Source organism: Acanthisitta chloris, unplaced genomic scaffold (genome assembly GCF_000695815.1).
Source record: "Acanthisitta chloris isolate BGI_N310 unplaced genomic scaffold, ASM69581v1 scaffold7651, whole genome shotgun sequence".
NCBI lineage: Eukaryota > Metazoa > Chordata > Aves > Passeriformes > Acanthisittidae > Acanthisitta > Acanthisitta chloris.
Window position 1 is genome coordinate 320 of NW_008656413.1, and position 23,293 is coordinate 23,612.

General features: G+C 42.2%; 1 protein-coding gene across 2 annotated transcripts in view; it reads left to right on the forward strand.

Moving 5' to 3' along the window:
* Positions 1-1,559: 1,559 nt before the first annotated feature.
* Positions 1,560-23,293, forward strand: part of IKZF2 (IKAROS family zinc finger 2 (Helios)) — a 109,476-nt gene continuing 87,742 nt past the window's right edge. Inside the window, exons 1-2 of one of the 2 annotated variants that reach the window (XM_009084320.1) lie at positions 1,560-1,599; positions 2,324-2,428. In XM_009084320.1, the coding sequence (XP_009082568.1) occupies positions 1,566-1,599; positions 2,324-2,428 (139 nt within the window). In that variant the 5' untranslated portion in view covers positions 1,560-1,565. The remainder of the gene's footprint in view (positions 1,600-2,323; positions 2,429-23,293) is intronic. The other variant, XM_009084319.1, reaches the window with a different exon arrangement.

Consider the following 23,293-nt stretch of genomic DNA (forward strand, 5'->3'; position numbering starts at 1 on the left):
TCACCAGCCTAAAAATGGTGACCAAACTTTCTTTTTCTCCTCTTCCCCTTAAAGGAATTAAAAAAAAATAAAGTAAAAACCGAGCCATGCTGTAATTTCGGTTGTGGATGTTTCTGTGTTTCTTTTTGTCTTCCTCCTCCCTTCCTCCCCTTTCTTTCCTTCCACTTCATTGGCTGGGATGATCTTTCCCTGTTGCTTCTGATGTTTCTTTCTTTTTCTCAGTGTGTGCCTGCCTACCTGGACTAGGGGGAAGATAAGGTAATTTTGAAGGGCTTGAGGAAGTGTCTTACCTGTTCTGAAAACTTTTTTATTTTTGAGATTTCTTTTTAAAAGACTCGTGAAAATCAGTAATTGAAGAGAGTTTAGTAGCAGCTGGGCAGGTTGAAATTTAAGTGTTATGTGCTGAATGCCTTGGGAATTTGATCTGCTTTATACCAAAGAAGAGCACAGAGAAAAGTATTTATTTATTGGGGGAAAGGCGGGGAGCGGGAGGGGAGGGAAGGAAAGAGGGTTAAGGGAGGGGGAGGGAAGTGGTTTTGGAGACAAGAAGTGAAGCTGCCTGTTTTCCAGTAAGTAATGGAGAAATTCCAGGAGCCAGGGCTAAATATACTTGGCGATCAATACAGAAATGGCTCATTGTGAATAATTTAGCTGCCTGGTGCAGTGAGAGTTTTGAAACTAAAGGCAAAAAAGAGGCCGTGGAGGGAGAGAGGAAATAAAATTCTCCTCTGGTCATGTCAGATTCTTAACTTTTCCACTTAAAAGAACATAGTTATGATTATTGATCTCTCTCTTATTTTTTTTTCCCCACAATATATATCAAATGATAGCTAGGGGGTGTCATTCTATACAGTTACTTGGGTTTCGGGAAAGTAATAGCTTGTTCTGTGTCAGCAAAGTGCTTCCAGAAACTTTAAGATTGCTTCACACCACAAAATGCATGATCTGGGAGTATTAAGTGTGATGTTTGGCCCCATGCTGTGGCAGATAAATAGGGTTAGAGTGAACAGGTGCGTGTACAGGTGTGTGTGTGTCCGCACACTGGTGTGAGATAAAGAGCAGTAACATCTCTTGCTGAAGGGGAACGGACACAGGAGGGTTTATTTTGTTCAGATCAGGATGGAGTCTCTTGGAGTGTGTGTCAAAAGAGCAATTGTTAATAGTATCCATCTCCTCAAAGTCTGTTCTGGCTGCAAGAACAGATAATTGATAAAGCATTACCATCCCAGCTTGAACAAAACAAGTGGAAAGTTAGGGGAAAAACTCTCAGCTCAGGCAAAAATGTGAGTGAGGCACTGAGAGGGGTATGGTCAGACCAGGGTGATCCCAGTGCCACCTGCCCAGGAGGCAGCTGCATTTCTTTACTCTCATAATTTGCAGGAAGAGTTCAGTGATTTGCAGAGGAGCACATGCAGTGCACTTGTGTGTTTCTCTAGGCAGTGGTTGCAACAGCAGTAAAATGGGCAACTACTTAGGGCTTTAAGTAAGTTTAATCATTTAATGGTTGATACTGACAGGCGTCTCTGAGGGTGTGCTTTTCTGCCTTGCAGCACTGCACTTTGACTATGGAAGCAGAGGCTGCTGATGGATATATAACATGTAAGTAGTCATTTTGTTTGATTATTGTGAATTTCTTTTCTTTTCCCACTATCCTTTCTATTATGCAGACACCTGAAACTTTAGCTTCCTGGTGTGTGGTCTCTGCATTGACACTGAATTAATAGAATTTAAGGACAAACTCTGTGTGTGACTGAGAAATGCATGGGGATGGGTGCATGGGTGGGTATCTCTAGGTCTAAGTATTTGCTGAGGGAGAGTGAACTTTGCAAACGAGAGAGACTTTGTCTCCAGAAATTCAAATTGCAGCCAAAAACTTTTTATGCCTTTCCCTGTGCGTTTCTCTTGTTTTCTGTGTCGGGGTGTAAGTGCTTTGTTTAACTGTCACTTAACCCAGAGCTTTGGGGGGAAGGTTTGTGTGGTGAAGTACTGTTCCAGTTTTTCCCTGCCCAGCCTGGATTCTCTGTGTCTGGTAGTGAAAAAGTAATCCTAACTTACTTGAAACCAAGCAGCTGGGGCAAGGTTTGTCACGGGGTGGGGGGTGTAAAATACTGGTGACAGGAGGTTTGAGGGGGCTCTTTAAAATCAGTCAAATGTTTACTTGTGGCCACTGGGAGTCCAGATTTTACAGGCTCTGGAAGACCCCACTAGTAATGGAGGGAAGGGCAGGGGTGAAGGGAATGAGCAGGTCCTGGTTTTTAATCTCTGTGTAGCTCTGCTGGAGAAAGGGATGGGAACTTACAGGGGACTTGTTCTGTGCAAGCAGGTGACAATGACTATTCGCCTGAGAGGGAGCACTGCGGCATGGCAATTGACCTCACCTCCAGCACTCCCAATGGGCAGCATACCTCCCCCAGTCACATGGCAAGCAGTAAGTCTCCTCTTAAGCCTGTTTCTCTCTAGCAGCAGGGTTGGGTTGGTCTGGTCCTCTGGGTCCTCGGCTTACTTACCGGGTCTTAACCACTGCTGTAGGCATTGCTGATAACAGAGGAGGACAGGGTAGATCTTTTTGTTCTTTCTTTGTTTATGCTGCTGTCTCATCTAGACATGAATGGGATTACTAGTCTGAACTATCCCAAGGTGGCATTTGAGAGCTGGTCCTTACCTGTTCCAGGTAGGAAAACACTAGGCTTGACATGTGCTGGTTTTGTTTCATCAGGTTTTGAAATCCAAATGGAAGTAGTTGTTATTACTATTATTATTACTTACTGTGCTTCCCGAAACAGCTTGAAGTAGCTTTATTTGAAAACAAACACATTTTATTTACAAAAAAGCTTTACTCTGGCGAAAGTATAAAGTTAAAATATCTGGGTTTGATGACAGGTTGTATTTTACTGTTCCCTATAGAAACTTCAGCATCCTATTCATTACCTCAGCTTTCCCTTGGCAAGTCCAAAAGTGGCTGGGATAATTGGGAGTTTATGGCACTTGGTAGCCGACTCTAACAAACTGAAAGGATTTTGGTTTAGAGTGTCGGGGAGAAACTGAGAAAATGTAGAGTTTTGGGAGTCTACTGAGAGTGTCAAGTGCTGATAATTTTTTATAATTATTCCCCTGCTATATATTGGAGGTGGATAAATGTAGTTTACACGTGTTTCATAAAAGCAATGTCCTTTCTTTTCTCTGTGTGTGTGCTATAGCTACTTTTACTGCAAGTTACAGTGTTATATCAAGATATTTACCTTAACCTACCTTTGTAGTTATAGTCAAGAAATAATGTAACATCCTTATGCGATACTAAGTTTCTTTCCTGGTTTGTGTGTTCTGTAGATAGGTATTTATCTTTCTAACTGAATGTTTGGATAATACACTACTGAAAACTGAAAAAGAGAGCTTCTAGAGCTGCTGGCTTGAAAATATACAGTGTATTGCCTTCAGAGTCTTTCTCACTGTGAAAAAGATGTTACTTTCCTTTAAGAATTCTTTCCTCCTGCAAATTACGAGTAAAATGCCGTTTTATGAGCCTTTAAAACTGAGGGTTATTATGAAGATCTCCCAATTATATACATGTTGCTGGAGAATATGATTGCTAATACTGTGAACTGAACTTTATATGACAACCACCCATAATTCAGCATCTTTAGACAATTCCAGTCGTGCTGCACTGGGATTCTGATGTACTTTATTATGTTGTAAAAGTTTTACTGCTCACTTTCTTCATTTTCTTTGTTTCCTTTTTATTAATGGGAGAGCTTCACTGGAAGGGAAAAAATCTCCCTGTTTTAAATCTTCTTTATAATCTAGCCTGAAAACCAGAGTCAAATTAGGGAATAAAAAGATCTAGGATGAAGTCATGCAAAAATGCTTTAACACATTCAATATTTTCATGTTCATTGTGTTAACATTTTCAATGGTTTCTAAGCTTCGTTAGTTCTTGCAACACACGTGTCTGCAGCCTTGGTGAGTGAGTACCTTGTGTTTTTAGAGGTGTTTTTGGTTTCTCACAGGTGTCTCAAATGCTTTCATCACTGCTGCTCTCTGTTAAGGATGTGCTGCTGTTGAAAATTTAAGGGCTCTGCCTGAGATTCCCAAGCCAAGCCAAACTTGAACTTCTTAAATTTGTTGCAATTTATTCACTCTTTGCAGGCTTAAGAATGTTTTGTAGAGAGGTGGTTTGTGCTGCCTGAAACATGGGAGGTATTGATTAGAGGTTGTCGGCTTTTGTGGCAGCTGTTGTGTTGGTTCATTTAAGGTTTTTGACCAAATCTTGAATCTGGCATGTGTGGACTAAATCGCCAGGCTGTGCTTTAGAGCTTTCCACCTGTTTTGTGGGGCACAGGAAATCCTTTTAAAGGTTTGGTGACCCAGGGTCCTGTGACCCCTTTTTCTCTCTCTCTCTCTCTCTCTTTTTTTTTTTTTTAATGGTGCTTTTAAAGGAGAGGTGCAGGTGAGTGGGTAAGGAGGAATAGCTGTTTGAAATATTTGTTATGAATTTGGTATCCTCCAGGGGATTAATCTGTCATTCATTGTGTTAAGTGGAAGAAGTGGCTGTGTTGTATTTCATTATGGTTTGATTTCCAGTGGGTCACTGGAGACTGAGCGATGCCCTTACAGCCAAGCCTGGGGCATGTCATTGTGGCTGGGTAAGGTTTGCTGATGGAGGAGGTTGTACAGGGATCAGAACCCAAATCCCCAGTATTTCACTCCCAGTTTGGTTGCTAATCATCCCCGGAAGGTGGATGGCTCTATTGGCTGTGTCCTCTGGATTTGCACCTGCAAGGTAGAGATCTAAGTTTTGACCTTTATTCTTGAGTTCCATCAAATAATTTTGAACCACAGATCTTAATTTAGTCTGAATTTGTGTCTGGCTCAAAAGGAGGAAGGAAGAATTTCCATAAGATGAAAATTTCTTGGATCTGTACTGAAATGACTGAGTAGTGCTCTCCCAGCAACAGCAAAATTATGTACCATGTGAAGAGTTTTCTATGTTCATTAGCCCCTGGCAATCTGTGTTAGTAGTTCTGTCTGAGCTACTGAAGTTTTCAGGTTCTGTTCCGAAAGGTTTTGGGTTAAATATTTTGGCTACTGCATCCTTTCACCTATTATCATTTTCAAGTGTCTAGATGGTATGTGTAGGTTATGGATGGGGCTGACACTCAATTTTCCTTGTGAATGAGATGATCCTGAAAGATGAATCACACTAAATCGCCTGTCATAGCTAACTGATGATCCTACATATACCTGCCTTTAGCAGAACACTGCATGTGTGTTGGCAGATGCTCTGTTCTAAAATACTATATTGTAGTTTTATGTAAGCAAAGATTTAAAATACATGTAAATAGTCAAACCAAATAGGTTGATAGATCATCTCATTTTTCTCTACAGAAAAAGACAAATTAGTGTTATACCTGCTGAGTACAGATGATATATTTACATAGCCCCAAATCGGGAAGTCCAGGTTTTCTTCTGATCTGCCGTAGGAAAACTCTTCCAAAGGCTGACACCCAGAGCTGAGCGTCAAAGGTCTGCTCAATTAACTTTGTGTTGGTACTAGAGAGTTCCCTGCATGGCCCTAAGCCCTCCTGTAGACCCCACTGAGTTCAAGGGAGTCTGTCTTATTGCCTTCAGTGAATGCTGAACTGGACTATAAGTGATCAGAAACCTTCGAATAGGAACTGGCATGCTAATTAAAGGCTAATGGGGAATCCTTATAAAAGAGGCTTTAAAAAGAAATAATGCCCAGTCACCTCCTCATAATACCACACTGAGTTCTTGCTGCAGTTATTAGAGATATTTTTTCCCCTGTAGGTTAAAATGGACTTAGAGAGGAATGTCTGCTTTAGAAACTGCAGGGGCACGGTGGTTCAATTAGTTGACTCAATCATTGCTTTGTATGGGATGAAGGATATTTCTCTGAGATCACTTGCCTGGTATCACATGGAAAATAGTAACAGCAGCTATTAGTATCTGACAGTCAGCAACAGAGGAAATTTCCCCTTAAATCAGAGACCTGACAGTGGGTGTCCCAGTTAACTTTCTTATCTTTGCCTTCATAGACAAAAGGAGCCCTTAAACGAAACAGTCAGAACAATCATAAATATCAAACCCAACATCTGATGTTTCAAACTGATTAAAATTGTGGTAGGCTTTCAAGAGGTGTTTATAGTAGCTTGAAGTGTTACTAAGTTATGAGAGTTAATTTATTAAGAAAATAAGCCACGTCGGCTGACTCTGCTGAAGATAATGAGGCGATGGCATTTTCTCCGCAGTGGGGAATGATCGCGCTCTCCGAAGAGATAGTTATTGGGACAACAGTATTAAGCGGGAATGATTTCAGCAGTGGTATTTGGAAAGAACTCGGGCAAAGTTTTATTATAATGTAGCCAATATTATATTCCCAGTGATCGGGGGGGGGCGGCTATCAGTTGCACTCTTTTTTTGTAACATCGGAGACTCAAATCTTTCTTGATTGCTTTTGTTTTTAACTGGGAACTGTCATAGGACCGCTGTTTTGTCACAGTTGCATTGCCCTGAGAAGAAAGTTACATGTAGCACAGCTTTATCAGCGCATGTATATGGATTAAAAAATGTAACTGTGGAGCTTACCTTTTGGAATGACACTGTGTCAAGTTAGAGGTTGCTCCATGCCTCAGCTCCGCAGCAAACAAGCCTTGCCATCGCCAGAGTCTACTGCCCAGGCACGTGAGGCTAAACCTTGCATTGGGATTCTTTATTGCTCAGTGTGTATTGTTGTTTGTTTTTTTAGGATGAGGTGATGGAGGCTGAGCCTTTGCAGGAGGCTTTTCTTTAGGGGGGGTGGTTGAAGGTTACTGGGCTGGGCTGCAGGGGGGGACTGAATTAGTGCTTTGAGCCGGTCACTCCCCTGACATGTGCACTGGGGCATGAAGAATTCTGGCCGCCAAACTGCTGCGCTCTGAACTGAGGATTCAGGCCTCTGGTTCTTCCAAGTATCTTGGAAAGTGAGAAACACAGCATATGGTGCTAAAAACTCGGACTGGATAACCTCGAGATGCTGAGGAATCTCTCTCCTCAGCAGCCTTTAAGAAGTAGCGTAGGCAGTATTGGTCTCGGTATCCTTGAGCTTGCCTCAGCGCAGGGAGGTGGACTTTTGACAGTCACTTGAGTTGTCTTCTGGTCCTTTATACTCTGACTTTGCAGCCTTGATGGTTTGATGTTGAGAGAGCTCAGCTGTGGAATTGCAGGGTGATGCCCGATACAGATGTACCTGGGGTTTTGCAGGTTGAAGAATGGTGAAGATGGACTTTGCCAAGATGAGCTCAGACATGAGGGATGAGCTCAATAAAGTGTGGCAGGGAACTGTAAGAAGTGAGCTTCTTTGACAGTCACAGGAGTACTGACTTTACTTGTCTTTTAGACTCTCTGAGAATTGCCAGGGCAATAATAGTCATCAAAGTTTTAGCCAATGGATTTAGCTTTCTTGAAATTTAAGGAAATTAAATGTAAAGGAAATTAAATGTAAAGGAAATTAAATGTAAAGGAAATTTAAGGAAATTAAATGTAAAGGTGATGATTTGGTTTTAAATAGAAATTAAGGCTTTTGTGCACACCTAAGAAACCAAAGCTCTGCTTATACTGTTTCTTGAAAAAACCCACCTCCAAGCAGAAAAGCAGGTTACCTGGAAATTAAACACTTCCTGGGATGTACCTTGAATTGTGGCTTCATCCGTGTCGGCTCGGATTTTTCACACTGGTATGGTTGAAATCATGAAATAGTTCCTCTGATACCAACTGTGTGTGTAAGCGAACACTGAGTAGTCACTGAAACCAGCAGGTGTTTAAGTAACTGCTGTCCTTAGCTCACACTGCAATGGTGAAGGGCTGCCCTGCGTATTCTGGCATTCCCTATGGAGTCAGATACTCGGCTGCAAAAACATTCCTCTCTCTCAGTGAGTGTTATAACGAGGGTGGAGCGAAATGATCAGTTAATCTCATTAAATAGGTTTTTATTCATTCTGATGGAAGTCTCTTGAGAGGTCATCTCCCAGGGCTTTGTTGCAGCACACACCTTTCTTAGGGAGCTTCTGTTATTCTCTTGGACTGTCAGGTTCAGTTAACTTTCCCTGGTACACACCCTGTTACAACATTCAGTGCTCTTGCTAGCTTTGTAGTCAGCAAGTTTTCAGTGTTCGCTTCTGGAATTTTAGCTCCTTTTCAGACATGCCAATGAAAAGAGCAATCCTCATCTTCCATGAAATGTGACACTTTGATAGCAGCTGGATGACTAGATACCTGTTGGAGTGTGCTCCATCTTTCCCATTCCTGAATCTGTGGAAGATGCTACTCCTGTAGAAATCAATGGGGTTTCTCCTGGGAATTGGATCAAAAGCTTGTTTCCAGCTCCAGTGGGCCATAGGCTCTGTCTGTTCCTTCAGCTAAGTGCCAGTTTGCAGGACTAAGTTTGCCAGGTGGATATGCAGCTGCCTGTCTCACCTTTGTGCTGTACTGAGGGTGAGCAGTGCTTGTTCTTCTGGTGCCAGGAGGGCACCTTGGAGTGATGCTATTCTAACTCTGAGGAAGAGGCATAGCCCCCTCTTTTGATTTTTCCTTAGTAATCCCAGGGAATGAAGCTTCTTGGGGGATCAACCTCAAAGCAGTTCTGTACAAAATCTAAGAGTAGGCTGAGCCTCTGTAGTAACAAGACTTGTTGCCAGCCCAGGTGCAGAGCCTGTGCCATGGCATGTTGTCCCTTGCCTAGAGCAGTGGATGCTTGTTTGAAGTCCAGGCAGCTGACTGCTGCATCGCAATGGAAGGAATCAGAGCTGTGGTTATCACTGAGAAGTGATGAGCTTGATAGGTATGGCTCTGGGCTGGGTGACCAGGGGCCCAGTTTTTCTCCCAACTCTTGTCGTCATTGGGGAGTCACTTCATGTTTCTGCGCTGCGTTTTTTCCCCTTCTTGGGTTTGTTTTTTTTTTCTTTCTGAATCACAGAGGCTGTAGGTCACTTAGAATGGAGGTTTGGATGATACATGTTAGTCTTTGTTAAAAGTAAGTTTGATTTTTTTACAGTATCTACTTTGCTTAGGGGCTATTTTGCATTTAATTTTTGCAGCCCCACAATGAGATGCATTCAGCAGTACCTTAATACCCGTGCAGCTCATTTCCTGTCCTACGCAGGAATAATTGTGGTAGCCCTAAAACACCCTGTTCTGGTGTGATTACCTTAGAGCAACCATGGGATTTTAACTCTTCCCATGCAGCTGAGCATTACCAGGTTTTGTGTGGACAAACCCCTATTCACACTGCCCAGCAAAATGTGCCTTGATCCGGAGCCAGGTCTACATTACCGGATTCTGCTGGCACTGCTGTGTCAGCCTGTGGCTTTGAAGAACTGTAATCCCTCACAGGCAGAGAGGTGCTGGCAGAAGCTCTTGCTCTGAGCATAGCCCTGGCTGGCAGGGTCACCTACAAGTGTCGTTACAGGTGTTACATTGGAGAGTACCGTAAAACAGCAGACACTGTTCCTGGAAAAGCATGGGGTTGATTAATCCCCCTCATTTCTGTCAGCTTTTGTGAATTATAGAGTTTTTGGGTTTTTTTTTAACTGACTTTTGCTTTCTCCCTGCCTCTTACTTTTGCTTTCTGGTTTTGGGGTTTATTCCTGTAATGCTCTAAGGCCAAGGCATAGCACCACAGAGTTCATGGGCTCCGTGTGCGTTGTGTCAGCAACTTCAGCTAATGGTTGCCCTGTGTTTGTCCTGTCTGGAGAGGTCACAGAGCTCTCAGTCTTCCCTCTGGTGAAGCTGAGGTTGGTGGTCAGATCCTTGTGGCCTTTCAGGGATGGGTGCAGGTCAGGTAGGTGGTTGGAGATCAGCCCTAGGGCCAAACCATGCTCCCACCCCCGGTGTGGAGGATGTGAATATCTGCCTCTACCAGCTGGTGGTGAATGAAAAAGACAGCAGAATTTAAGTGCATCATCTCCTACACAGGTAGGAGCCCCTCTTCTTAGCAGATTGTGGGTTTTGCACAAGGCACGAGCCAAGGAATCTGATTCACTCCAGACCTGTCTTTGCTCTCCCCACCATGGTTTCATGTTACCTGGAGAAGCTGCACAGACTGGTTTTTTCCACCCCCTTTTTCTGCTGTGGTATTGGTACCACCTGTGAGGCTGTTCTGGGCACAGGTGCAGTCACTGCCGTAGGGGAGAGAGAAGGGGAAGATTAATGGGGGTGTTTAAGTCCTTTCCCTGTCTCTGGCCAGGAGAAGGCCTTTGGAAGACTCAGTGCTACTGTCCATCCCAAAACTTCATGCAGTGGGGTAGAAGACACAGCCACATCTTGGTGCTGCTGTTGTCAGGCCCTTTGTCCTGGGGGTTGGAAATCTCAAGCGTTTTTTGAAGAAGATAGGGCATACTGAAGTACAGAAAATCATTCACCTTGTCTGCTGTCCCATCTATCACCTTTCTTCTCAGGAAGCTTCTGCTTCTGTGAGGAGGTAAGACAGTCTTTGTTTCCTCTCCAGCTAATGGAAGATCTGGGCAGGGCTTGCAACAGAGATGCTCCGTTTGCTGTTAAAGCACATATATGACAAAGCTTGACATTCCGATGAGGGGATATTTGCTTGTTTATCCCCTCTCTTCCTCCACTTGAACAAAACAGGTGTTAGACTAAAGATATCTGTGCTGTGACCTTCAACAGTAGTCTGGAATTTTCTCAGCCCCCTTTAAGTGATGTTTCCCTTTCTTTCCCTCAGCCTACAAATCCCCCTGTTTCCATTAGAATGAGGTAACATTGTCCTGGTTTTCCTCAAGGGACACGTGTTCCCTCAGTCCACAAAAGTTATGTTGGTGGGTGGCACAGAAAGCTGACTGGAGAAGCCTGTATTATGCTGAAGTCCATTGTATTTTTTCACATAATTACTCTTTAATTTGGGAATGTGTGTGTGCAGTTGTATGAGAATTCACATGTAGTGTCTCCTAGACCTCAGCTCAGCTTTTGGACACTTTATGATTCCCTTTGCAAGCAAATTTTCTCTCTTAGGTAATGTCCTAGCCATAAAACACAAACTGAGAGAATTTTTGGTAACTGTATCTGTGCATCATTTAAACTTCAGCAGTGTGAATTAAACTCCTGTTTTGGACCGAGGAGCAGCAAACAGGATGGTGTGAATTCCCTTCTTTTGAAAAGGAAAGAAGTTGCCTTTTTCTGTACAAAAACAGCAAGGCTTTTTACACAGAAGAGGTATGAGGTCTATTCATTTGGGGAAGGGTAGCTGTTCTCTTTCAAGTCGTGGATGGTTTCAAAGTTTCCAGGAAAGAGTTGCAGTAGACTGAAGGCCTCATTCTGGTTAGCAGCCAGGCCCGTGATAGAGGGAGACAGCTCAGGCAAAAGAAGAAAACAGTGTTTGGTTTTTAATCTTATTTCTTGAGAAACTGATGTCCTGCAGGGTTTGCCTTGTCTGCATAATGGCCCCGCAGGAGAACAAATCTCATTAATTAGCAGTTTTGCATACTGCTTTTAATTGTCCATTCCTAGGTGCAGGGTTTGTACTGCCTGTGCACTGTCATGGTGCGGGGCCTCTGCCCATATCTCTGGAGAGTCTGCAGAGATCTGGCACCTGTGCAGAGTCTGCCCAAGTATAGAAACATGTCAGAATACACCATAGGGACTTAAATTCACTCAGTGTCTTAATCCTCATCACCTTTCAGATTTAGGCACGTCCTAGACGTAGTCGTGAGTAATAGTTTTACAGTGTAATCTCCAAAAATTGGGTCAACCTTACCAGTTGTTTTGACCTTGTTACCAGCACAGGTGGTTCCTGGGTGAGTTGAATGCGTCTTCATGCAGCTGTGTGGAACAATCTGGGGTATCAGCTTTACTTGAAACCTCCTGTTTGAAATTTTTCCTCTAGCTTAAGTACCCAGGCCTCTCTCTCCATCACTGCCGGGTATTATCCTTTGGATTATCTATTCTTCCAGAGAGTAATATAACAATATCTCCTTGTTATATCATGCTTTTTCAATTCTAAGAGCTTCACAAAGGATACCATCTGAAGAGATACACATGAGTGAATAAAATTATAGGCTGAAGAGGTGGAGAAAAAGTAGGGAAATTAGTTTTAGTAGGAATTCATCTCCTATAGGTGGGTGGCAGGCAGCTTCATCATTGTGTGTGTGACTTCAAATTGTCAGAGTATAGGTAGCTCTCAGGAGTTCAGAAGAATGATGTGCTAGTTGTGTATTTAAGGGTAAAGTAGTGTGTGACATTAGCAGATGATAAGAGCTCTGCAAGTTTATTCTTGGCCTTCTTTTAAATTTGTATCCTATGAATTGCCCAATTTATTTTGCCAAAATCCCATGTACTTACGTGTGAATCCTACAGTGTTCTCAGAATATAAATGCTATGGCCTGTCAGCTACCCCCGAATTAGCTGATACCAAGCAGAGAAGGTTGGCAGCTGAAGAAAAATATAGGAAAATGTGTCCAGCCCTGGTTTCTGACAAGCCTGTACACGTGTGATGTGCGTAAATACAAATGGAAGGCACTTAAAGTTTCAGTCACATATGACAGAGAAGTACAGGCTTGAAAAGTATTAGAATCATGCAATTCTTTTGAAATTAGGAAGCCAGAAAGAGGAGAGGTATGGGAATTGTGCCTCAGCTGAAGGAAAATCTATTAAGTGCCACCCTTTTCAAATGTCAAATGCATGGGAAAAAGTTGCTGGAAGCCAGTGTCTGCTAAGTCTGCTGCTCACAGAACCTACTTCTTGGTTAGATGTTTGTGAAAATCACCTCACTGGTCTGCCTATGAGACCAGACATGACTCAGGCTATCAGCATGTAACATGGTTTCAGGTTGCTGTCTTACTGCTCTTGGGCTAAAATGCTGTAAAGAAGTATTTGCTTTTTTTCTCGCTTTTCAAGTGCTTCATTTATTTAATGTCATTAGTGCTATTGTTACTTAAATTTAGCTTCTGACTGGTAACTATTAAATATTTATAGAGAAATCGATAGTAGTGAGATTTTTGCTCTAGTAAATATATATCACATATGTACTCAAAACCAAAGCAGCTGCAGTGCATTCCAGGAAATAATCTATAGTGCTCTGTAAGGTTCTTCCTCAGCTTCATGTCAGGATGTTTTATCTGTGTCCCAACTGCAGCCATTCCTGTGACAGAACCCTGGCTGTTATTTTTAACAGCCTAGAACAACAGAGCCTTAGGATAAGAGTAAAAGTAGGGTTTGCACCGTAGAAACGTGAATGGTAATAGCAGTGTAATTATCCAAGGTTTCTTAATACTGTACACAGGGAGATCCTTAGGTCGGATATTGCATCTGATAGCACCCCAGAAAGAGACTGCTGTGCTAGAGGAAGAGAGCGGTACTGGGGAATCAGTTCTGATCTGCTTATGACTCACTCCCTTCCATTGTGTTTGCTCCAACATGTGAGTGTCACTCAGTGCCTCAGCTTGGCATGCTCTCCTCACCTTTGCTGTGGCATCCAAATGCCCTTCTGAAACTAGTGGTGTGAAAGAATCCCTTTAGGGAATTGCTGGTGTGTCTCCTGTTGGGAGGTCAGTACTTGGGTCTGGGTGGAGGCAAAACCAGTGCTGTGTTCAGGAGGGGGAACCTGGTTTTGGGAGAAGGAGGTGATGTGACAATGGAAGATGATGGTTTAAAACCATTTAAAACCAATGCCTAATAAAAAAAGCCCCTAGGACTGTGATCTTAAACTGGCTTTGGAGCCAGGCTGGAATTGATTGGAAGGGTATGGACAAAGGGATGAGACAGACAGCACACCTGACATGCACAAGAGTTTCTTCTCCAGTTTGGGTCTCTGCATCATTTCCTTGTGCAACTGTATGTGGAATGGATCTTGGTAGATCGTCAAAGCAATGACCTTAATGAATTGCTCTGGCCAGGTGTTTCAGTAGGGGGGAAGCTTCCTCACGAGCTGGCGACAAAATTGCCATGCATAATTATGAGCGAAGTTTATAATAATAATTCTAATTATATACATATAAACAGTTTAACCTACTACAATGTAATATGGTAACATTTGCTGAGCTTTGGCTGCTTTCAGATGGTGAAAATGTGCTGGTGGTTGTTGGCTGGGATTCAGAAACATTTGTCAAAATTTTGTGCGCTATGTGAACAACAGAATTTTGTGTGGATTAAGCAATTATTAATTCTCTTCCATTATCCGTCAGATAAAACTACAACTAACTCATTAACCAAAATTAATTGTAAATAAAGCCGATCTGTTGTTGAGGAGGCTAATTAGAACAGTGATTGTGTAATGATGGTGTGTTTCATTTCAGAGCGCAGATTTAAAAGCTACTTGCTTTGGCAGCGATAGAGCAAGGTGTTCTGAAATGGAGCAGGGTCTTAGCACTGTCATTGTCCTCTTAATTAGTGCCACCAGCACTGCTTGTGTTTTCAGTCTTATTAGTGTCCCCTATAGAGCGCTGGGAAATGTCCAGATTCTGCTCACATTGAAGCCAGTGGTTAAACTGTTTTTTTGCCTCAATGGGCAGAAAATGCTCGGTGGAAGTGGCAGTGTAGGACTTTGCACATCCCTGGGTTGACTAGTGCAGCAGCGCATCCGCATGTCTGAGCTCTGGGAATAGTGGCTGTGCTTTGGGATTTGCTACTAACTTGCCATGGAGATAGATCTGGAGTTTCAGGCCAACAAAACTGAATTGTGACTCAACGTTTTAAAAATGATTGAGTGAGTAATTTTCCATGCAGTTTCATTACAATATCTTTTGCCCCAAGGATTATTTACTGAGGAGTAACTCCTAGCATTTTTCTGCTGCTATTTGTGGTGTGGAATTTTAATAAGAAAGGAATTGTTTAAATTGGATTTTTTTTTATCCCAAATTGCTTGGTTCTAATAGTGAAATTAGCGTCATGAGTAAAATCAGCAGTTATACCTGCTAGCTTGTATGCACAATTTCTTGATGATTTTTAAAATCTGTTTTCAAAGCATATTAAATGCTGTTATGAGGTGAACATAGTGTATTTTATTTTAGCCAACTGCTGTTTGGATCATTAACAAATAAATAGGCATACAGTACAGAATGTATGATTCACTGTACAGAATATATGGTTAAGAGGGCCACCAAGTTGGTGAGAGGGCTGGAGTCCCTCTTACAGGAGGAAAGGCTGAGAGAATTGGAGTTGTTTAGGCTGGAGAAGAGAAGGCTTCGGGGCAACCTAATTGCAGCCTTCCAGTACCTGAAGGGAGCCTGCAGGAAAGATGGAGACTATTTACAAGGGCCTGAAGTGACATTACAAAGACTTCACGCTGCCGGAGGGCAGGGTTAGATTGGATATTAGGAAGAAATTCTTAGCTGTGAGAGTGGTGAGCCACTGGCAGGGGGTGTCCAGAAAGTTGTGGCTGACCCATCTCTGGGCAGTGTTCAAGGCCAGGTTGGACAGGGCCTGGAGCAACCTGGGGTAGTGGAAGGTGTCCTTGCGAATGGCAGAAGGTTGGAACTAGTTGATCTTTAAGGCTCTTTCCAACCTAAACCATTCTATGATTCTGTTATTCACTTTGTCCTGTCATTTGTAATCACCCTAATAATTTTATTTTTTTTCTTTCTGACTCGATTTAGTGGGAATTACAGAACATTAACTTAATATTCCTACTTATCAGACCTGAAGGGAATCTGAAACATAAACACTTTTTTACCTATTTTGTTTTTAACTTTTCCTCTGTGAGTTTTGTTGGGGTTTTTTTTCCTCTTGTGCTTCCTTGTCCATGGGGAGAAAAACCCTATGAGCATGTTTTAGTTACATCACTAATATTAGAACTGAGTAATCGGGTGGCTTTGGCAGCAGTCTCGTTTATAAATTGTTGGTGAGCAGATGGCTCACCAAGTTGGCATGCCAACTCCAAACTTTCACAATCATGAGTCAAGTTTTAAATCTCAAGATTGCCTTACATGCCATGAGATTTTTATTTTTTTAATGTGTGTTTGTTTAATAAATGTAATTCTCGATGTATCTTCTCATTCCTGATCTGCGTTTTGCACTGAAGCGTGGCTTTTCAGCAGTCTCTGGGGTTGGGAATGCCTTTTTTTCCTAATTTAATGGAAGTGGAGACTTTTGTAGTCACTTACCTGAAAATGTTGCTGCTTAGAAAAAACAATAAATATGGGGCTAAGGGGCATCGAAGTGGGACTTGTCAAGCCTGGCTAATGCTCAAATGGTTGAGATCATTCACAATTAAACTTACACCAACTCCTGGTTTGTATGCACAAATATTTGTTAGGAATAATTTGCTGATGTCTGTTATCCTGGCTATGTAAATCTGTACCAATTTGTTTGTTTCCTGAGTGCAGGGCTTAAGTCATTAGACAGCATCGAGTACAAATGCTACATTTTGAAATGCAAGAGTGAATATTTTCTGTAAGCAAAATGTAGCAATAAGAAAACAGAGCTGAGCTGGAGTGCTCAGACATTCTCCCCGTGAACAAAGTGAAGTTCCAAAAGGGTCAGATCTTGATCCACTTGAGAATTTGGACAAATATTACTTGAAGGATTTTTCTTTTTTTTTTCTTTTGCTTTCTTCTTTTTAAGCTATTTCTTCAAGTAAAATTAACATGGTGTATGTGGGTTATAAGGCATTGTGGGACCTGTTACGGAATGATAATTAGACCTTATTTCTAAATGATTCCACACAAAGTGTGCTGTTGTAAATGCTAAACAACTGTGTTTCATCCATAATCATGTAATTGGTGTGTGCAGCTAATTAGAGTGTGTTCAATTTAGGCCCAGATTTTTTGGAAATGTCTCCTGTTCTGGTCCTGATTTAGCAAAGCTCTTAAACAGATGATTAACTTCCATTGGCTTTAATAGGACTTAAGCACATTCTTAATCAGGGCCATTGTGTCAAATCATGTCTCTTGGTGACAATCAGAACAACCTGCCAGAGCCGTAGTAAAAATATCTGTAGGTCCTCCTTAAATTTAGTTTAATCGTTTCTTTAACTTGTGAAGCTTTTTGTTGCAGAATCTGAAACTGTGTAGCTCTCCCTCTCTTATTCTCTCTCTTGCTCACTCTCTCTCTCTCTCTCTGTTTTTAAGCAAATGGTTATTGTCACAATCTAATTGTATGTATAAAGTTTAAAGATTTTTAACTAGCTTGGCAGGAGGCTGTTTACATCAAATCTGCTCAATACACCTTTGAGATGGAGGAGAAGAAAATAGGCATCTGAGAGTGCCTCACTGGAATATAAATGTCAGCTCTGATAGATACCTATGATAGAAAATTTGTGTGGGAGTAATAATTTAGTAATAAAATAGGTCAAATTAATTCTTCTGCTGAAGGGGATACCTTACAATAACCGTTTTGTAGTTTTATGTTTGACAGTTTGCTCTGCATTATGTGGATAGGTGGAGCTGAGATAATGTAATCCATTTCCAGTTGTAAACAAGATTGCTTTAAGAGCTGCAGTAGTAAGATGCATGTTGGCTGACTTTAAGCTGAAAGGTAATTGCCTCTGAATATTAATGTGCATGTGGGGATTTTGTTTTTAATTCTGGGATTTCATCTTTGCCCTATAGCAGCTCTGAAGAGGCCCTTGTTTTCCCAAACCCTACTTTGCTGCTGATTGAAGCTGATGGCAAGTGTTGCATTTTGGGCCCTTTGCTTTTATTTTAGGTGACCTGTGTACCTTGGAGAATGCTGCTTTCTTTTCTATTTTGTTAGCCACCTTTTGAGCAGAGGTTTTGTAGAGGTACCCTTACTGTCCTACAGAAGCTATGACTAGTTCCTGGGATAGAGGAGGAACGATGAGTTATGAGAAAGAGGAGACATTGCTGCACTAATTGAATTGCAGCCTCTTGGAGAAATGAGAGTTGAGGTGCTGATCCTGTGCTCTGCAGCCAGAAAGCTTCTTCAGGAGTAATTCAGGACCTATCCAAAGCCCACTGCACTTTGTAAGAGATTGGCCATCTAATTCCACACACTTTCGGAGCATACTCCTGTCATAGGGACAAGTTGTAGGTAATAACAAGTGTAGTCTGGGGGAACATCAACTGGCTGCATTTGTGTATGAAATTGTTTTAGGCATGGAAGGGACCAGCCAGATTACAATCAAGCTGTACCTCTGTTTTCCATTTAAGTTCCAGTCCTTGGCTTGTACAAGCTGTTCTCTGATCCAGTGCTTACCACAGCACTGGGAACAGTGGGATTGGTGTTGAGCAGGGTGTAACTGTAGCTCTGCTCTGGAGCAAGCTGCCTTTGAATAGTGCTGCAGGAGCTTGAAAATGTGTTGTGTGCCAGGTTTTAACCTGCACGTGTTTTAGTGGCACTGGATGTGTGGGCTGTCATTAGTTAGGGCTGTTTAAAGGTATTGTAACTGGCAGTTGCCCCAGATGCCCTTCTGGCTGAGATGACTATTCCTAAGGCAAGCATTCAAAGCAGAGTTCACTGTGCCTTGTTCTCTGCAGCAATACCAGCAGTTCTTCTGAAGAAGAGAAACCAAACAACCAAATGGGGTATTTTTAGCTTGGATCGATTCAGTGATCCAGTTTGCTGCATGGTCTCATGCAGTGAGAGGTGTCTGAGCAGGGCTGGGAGCTCCTGGTGCTGATGTTTCTGCGCAGGCAAAGGTATACTGAACTGTGCTAATGCCTGGCAGTGACAGATCTGTCAACTGTGTTGGTCAAGAAGACAGCCAACTGGCTTTTCTGCTGCCTCTGACCCAGTGTAAAGGGTGGTTGCCTCTTGCAGAGGGACGTGGCCAGCAGCTGAGAGGCACTGGCTTCTTACCCAACCCTTTTGCAGATCATCTTTAGCTCTTGGCTCACATTTGGACTATAACCTCATGTAACATCTTTAGTTAAATAGTGGACAGAACATAGGTGGTGATATAAGTGGGAACCACTAAAAAGAGGCAGACTTGAAACTTCCACATTCCTGCACCTTGCAAAAACTTTGGGTAATGAAGGTTTTTGGTTTAGAATGGTTTTTAGATTGCTATAGTGCCCTGGCTCCGGTGGTTTGGTCTGACACTTCTTGAAGTCAAGGCGAGTCTTGGTGGTATTTCAGTCATTTTTGCAACATGGTGTTGCTTGTATCAAAGCTGTTCTATGGATGGATGCCTTTGCTAAAAAATTACTTAGCTGCAGAAACATTTGACTGTAGGCTGATAAGCAGAAAAAGTGAGGGTGTGTGGGTTTGTGAATGTGTGTTGCCCATTAAGGAGTCTCACTCGATGCCGGGTGCTTCTTTACTATGGCAAAAATAACATAAAAGAATTCTAATAACTGATTAACTTGTTCTCTAATGGATCAAGCATTGTCTTAAGGGCAGTAGTTTCAAAGAGTCTGTTTAATGAAAGTTGTCTGGAGGTATGTCCTGTGGCTATTCTAAACTTTGTTTTATAATAGCATGTATTTTTCAGTAGGTCCTTGCCATGCTGTAATGCGGTTGGAGTGGGAGAAATTAGAAAACTGGCCATTTCCCGGCAGATAGCGATAAGTTTCTACTCAGTCAGAATGCTCTATACACTGTGATAGGTTTATAATTATTGTCCTAAGATTGATGTTTGGGGGGGGAGTGTAAATTTGTGCAGCAGTAATCCATTAAGAAATCAATAATCATCCCATCCTGAAATGCAGTTTCTTTACAACATTATAAATACACACCAAAGATTTGAAACTCTGCCTGTTTCCTCTTCTCTGTCTCCCTCCTCCTGCTTTCCTGAACTCCAAGTTCAATGTCCTTCACTATGTTGGAGAAGCAATTATGTGGTAGGGCTCTTCTGTTGGGAAAAACAAGGGTGGTAGTATTAGCATGATCCTGAGAGCCGGTAAAGATTTTTGGAGTGAGCTTTGCTTTCCCCCCGGTGTCCTTTAAATCTTAGGGAAATTCCCCCTCTCCTCTGCCCGGGTTTCATCCCTGGTATATGGGGATGATGAAGATTCATGCCTTGTTCTTGTGCAGAGAGCTGTGGAGAGGAAGTGTTGTACAAGTGTGAAGTCGTGGTATGTGTACATTTCCTTTTCCTCACTCCTCCTCATTCAGACTCAGCTCTTCATGTAAGAGTTCAGAGGTTTGTCTGTCAGAGACCAGCACGTCCTGCAGCACTTCCCTTTTTCCTCTGAGTTCTCCCCAGCTGGGCAAACACATTTTCCAAATGCTGCTATAAGTTATCCGCTGATCTAAAGAGCTGGAAACCTACTTTATCTCAGAGTAAAGGTGTTTATAGCTGATAAATAGTAGCTGTATGAGGGAGAGTGAGAGTCTTACTTATGTTCTTTCTTTGTGGAAGGCTAAATTATATGGAGCAAGGTGCTGGGTCAGTCTAGCTTTGATCTTGCAAGGAAAATTGTGGATGGGGCAGGGAGATGCTATTACTGTAGCAAGAGCCACAAATCATGGAGTACTTTTAATAATGCATTTCCATGTCTTTTGTTTTCATTCTTCCTTTACTTTCTTTTTGTTAGAGCTGGTTGAAAAAGCACTTTTAATGAAAAACACCTCCTTCTTTCATTTCAGTTGAAATTACTATTGTTTTTAGGCAGCTCTGCTCTTAATGAAAAATGAGACATTCTTTGACAGAGTTGTCTTAAATCCATGATAGTTGTTGTCTAGGCCTAGTTGTTTGCTTTCTCATCTGCCCCGATAAAAAGCATGCTCGGCTTGGGATGGGTGTGATAACTCAGACCTGCCTTTTCCTCTTCTGAGAACATTGTCACATCGTGTGTGGATGATCACCAGCCTCTTCAGCTTTGAGAGGGAGAGACAGTGTTCAGCACACTTTTTCTTTTGAGAGCTGAGAATCTCAGGTTATGCCCAGAGGTCTAACAAGTGTAAAGCACAAGGTTTGGTTGTGATCTGGCTCATGTATACCTTGGCTTATCAGAGCAGCCCGTGGGAAAACCCACATGGAGTGAATTACACCTGTGTTTCAGTGTGCACAGGCAGGGATATGGAGGAGCTGGTGATGAGGAAATTGAACACTGAGAAGCCAAACACTGGATCTCATCTCTGTAGTTGCTTTAGAACAATTTAAGGTGACTGATGGTAAATTTCCTCACTGTGGTTCTGTAGGGGAGAGCTTTCACACATGGCTTGACTGTGGGGCAGCTTGACTGCACTGGTTTGCACTGGAAAGTGCAGAGCTGTGATGCTAATAGGAAAAGGCCCAGATGCCAGCAAAAAAAGGATCTTGTCAATTGTGTTCAGTAGGTTTTTGTCTGGTGAATTTGGTTTTCCTTGTTTAAGGCCATGAACTCCATCCTGGAGAATAGTTCTTCATTTACCTAAACCTCTTGCTCAGATGCTGGTGGTGTATGATTTTAGCAAGGGCTGACATTTTATGGGGTTTGACTCTTTTAATTCAATATCCTGTAATTTGCATCACTTCTTTGACCCACATACTGATCAATGGCTTTTGCACATCACCACAGTTCTTAACTTTTAAAAGCATTTTTTCCCCCCTCTGGGCTGCTTGTGATCTAGAAGCAGCAGCTGATCAACAGCTGATTTTTCTGCCATGATTTGCTGAAGGGTTCATGCAAATGGCATGTGGCTTTTCAGCGAAATAGGAAGACTTTATCACATCTTTTAGAGTTTTACCCATTACCTTTTTTTTCCAGTGGTTTGCAGAGCAGTGAGTGCTAAAAGCCCAGTATCAGCTCACAGGATGCTGAGTTTAACAGATAGGGCTTTATTAGCTCTCAGTTGCATTTGTCTTTGCTTCACAAGTCTCTATTTAGAGTTACCTGTAAGTGGTTATTTTCCAGTGTGGTTTTCAAAGACAAACCATTTTTTTTCCTCTTTGTTGTTGCTGCTGCTCTTTTTGAGCTACTAAAAGCTTATCACCATGCATATAAGTCTTACGTATGTCTGTGTGTCCCCCGGTAGCTTGAGTGGCAAGTTCCAGAAATTGGTGTAAGTGGCTCTTTGGAAAGAAAATTCTTCAAAGAGAAATATTTAACAAATTGAACGATTAAGAGATGCCATCTCAATCAATAAGTTAGAGTTAATTGGCTGTGCACAAAGCATTTTTAAACAACTTCCCTGAAGATTCTGCTTATTGGCCTTAGAGTGCCTTGTGAGCAAGGCTAGACTGGGAGACCGCTTTCAAAGGCTGGGTTCTTCTCAAAAGTGCTTATTTTCAATATTTGTTTTCAAATACCAAATACCATCTTCCATTATAACTAGGGGTCTCACTGAATGAATTTAGGACTGTCTAATAATAGCTTTGCATTTTTTCCTTTTTGCCTGTGTGTCCCCCAGGAGTATCCCATATTCTACTGACTGCAAACTGCTGCTCTAGAAAACAGTTGGCAGCCACTCTCAGCCCATGGGCTATAACAGTGCTGCAAATATATTGTATTCAGGTCTCTGTGTCACCTTGTTTTTCTATTTCTGTTGCTGTGAGCTTTATCAAAGTCTCCCAAGTGCAACACGTTGACCACAAGCCACATGTTGGGGCCAACAGTCCTAAACTGTTAGTTCTACTTCATGCTTGTAGACATGTCATAAACCCTATAGGGTAAAAGCACTCCAAATGCCCTTATTAGTGCTAGAAAGCTATGGATAAGGTTCCAAAAGGGTATTTCATTCAAAGGCCTCTTTAATGATGAACAAGCAACATTCTCTGAACTTTCAGAGACTGGAGGTGGGAGAAGAGCTTACCCTCTCTTTTAAAAAGCCTCCTGTCTTTGGAATGCCTCCCTTGGGATATTGTAGGTTGGACTTTTAGAGATGGCAAGGATTGCTAAGCTATTTCGAAATGCATTAATTGCAGTTGGACATTTGAAGAGTTGGTCTAAGTGACTTGGTCAATGGCAAATGGTGAGCCAGCGACTGAGCTGCAAACACGCTGAAATGCCTGTCTTCCAGCTATGAGTTCACTTCACCAGACCAGGGTTTCTTGCTCTGTGGGTTGTGTAGAATTGTTAAATGTGTGTAACGAAGATCCCTCCCTGGGTTTTTTTGTTGGTGTTTTTTTTTGTCACTCCACCCAAATGTCACCTCTAAAAGTCAAGGTAAAATCTAAGACAGGAAAGAAATCCCTAGCATAAAACCAGTAGAAGTTGTTCGAAGCAAAATGCTTTCCCTTTCTCAATGCTTTTCCTGGAAATTGTTCTTCCCTTTTGGCCCACCAAAGGTCATTACTGCGACCTGTAGGCTGAAGGAGTGTGATTCTGGGTAATAGTTCTCAAATCTTTTGAGCAATGTTGCATTCAAATGGAGAAATGTTAACATATCTGGTCCAGGCTGATTCTGCCTAGCTTGGTTGGGTAAAGGAATGGGGAGTAAATCATTGAGTAGGTCTATCTTCCATTCAGCA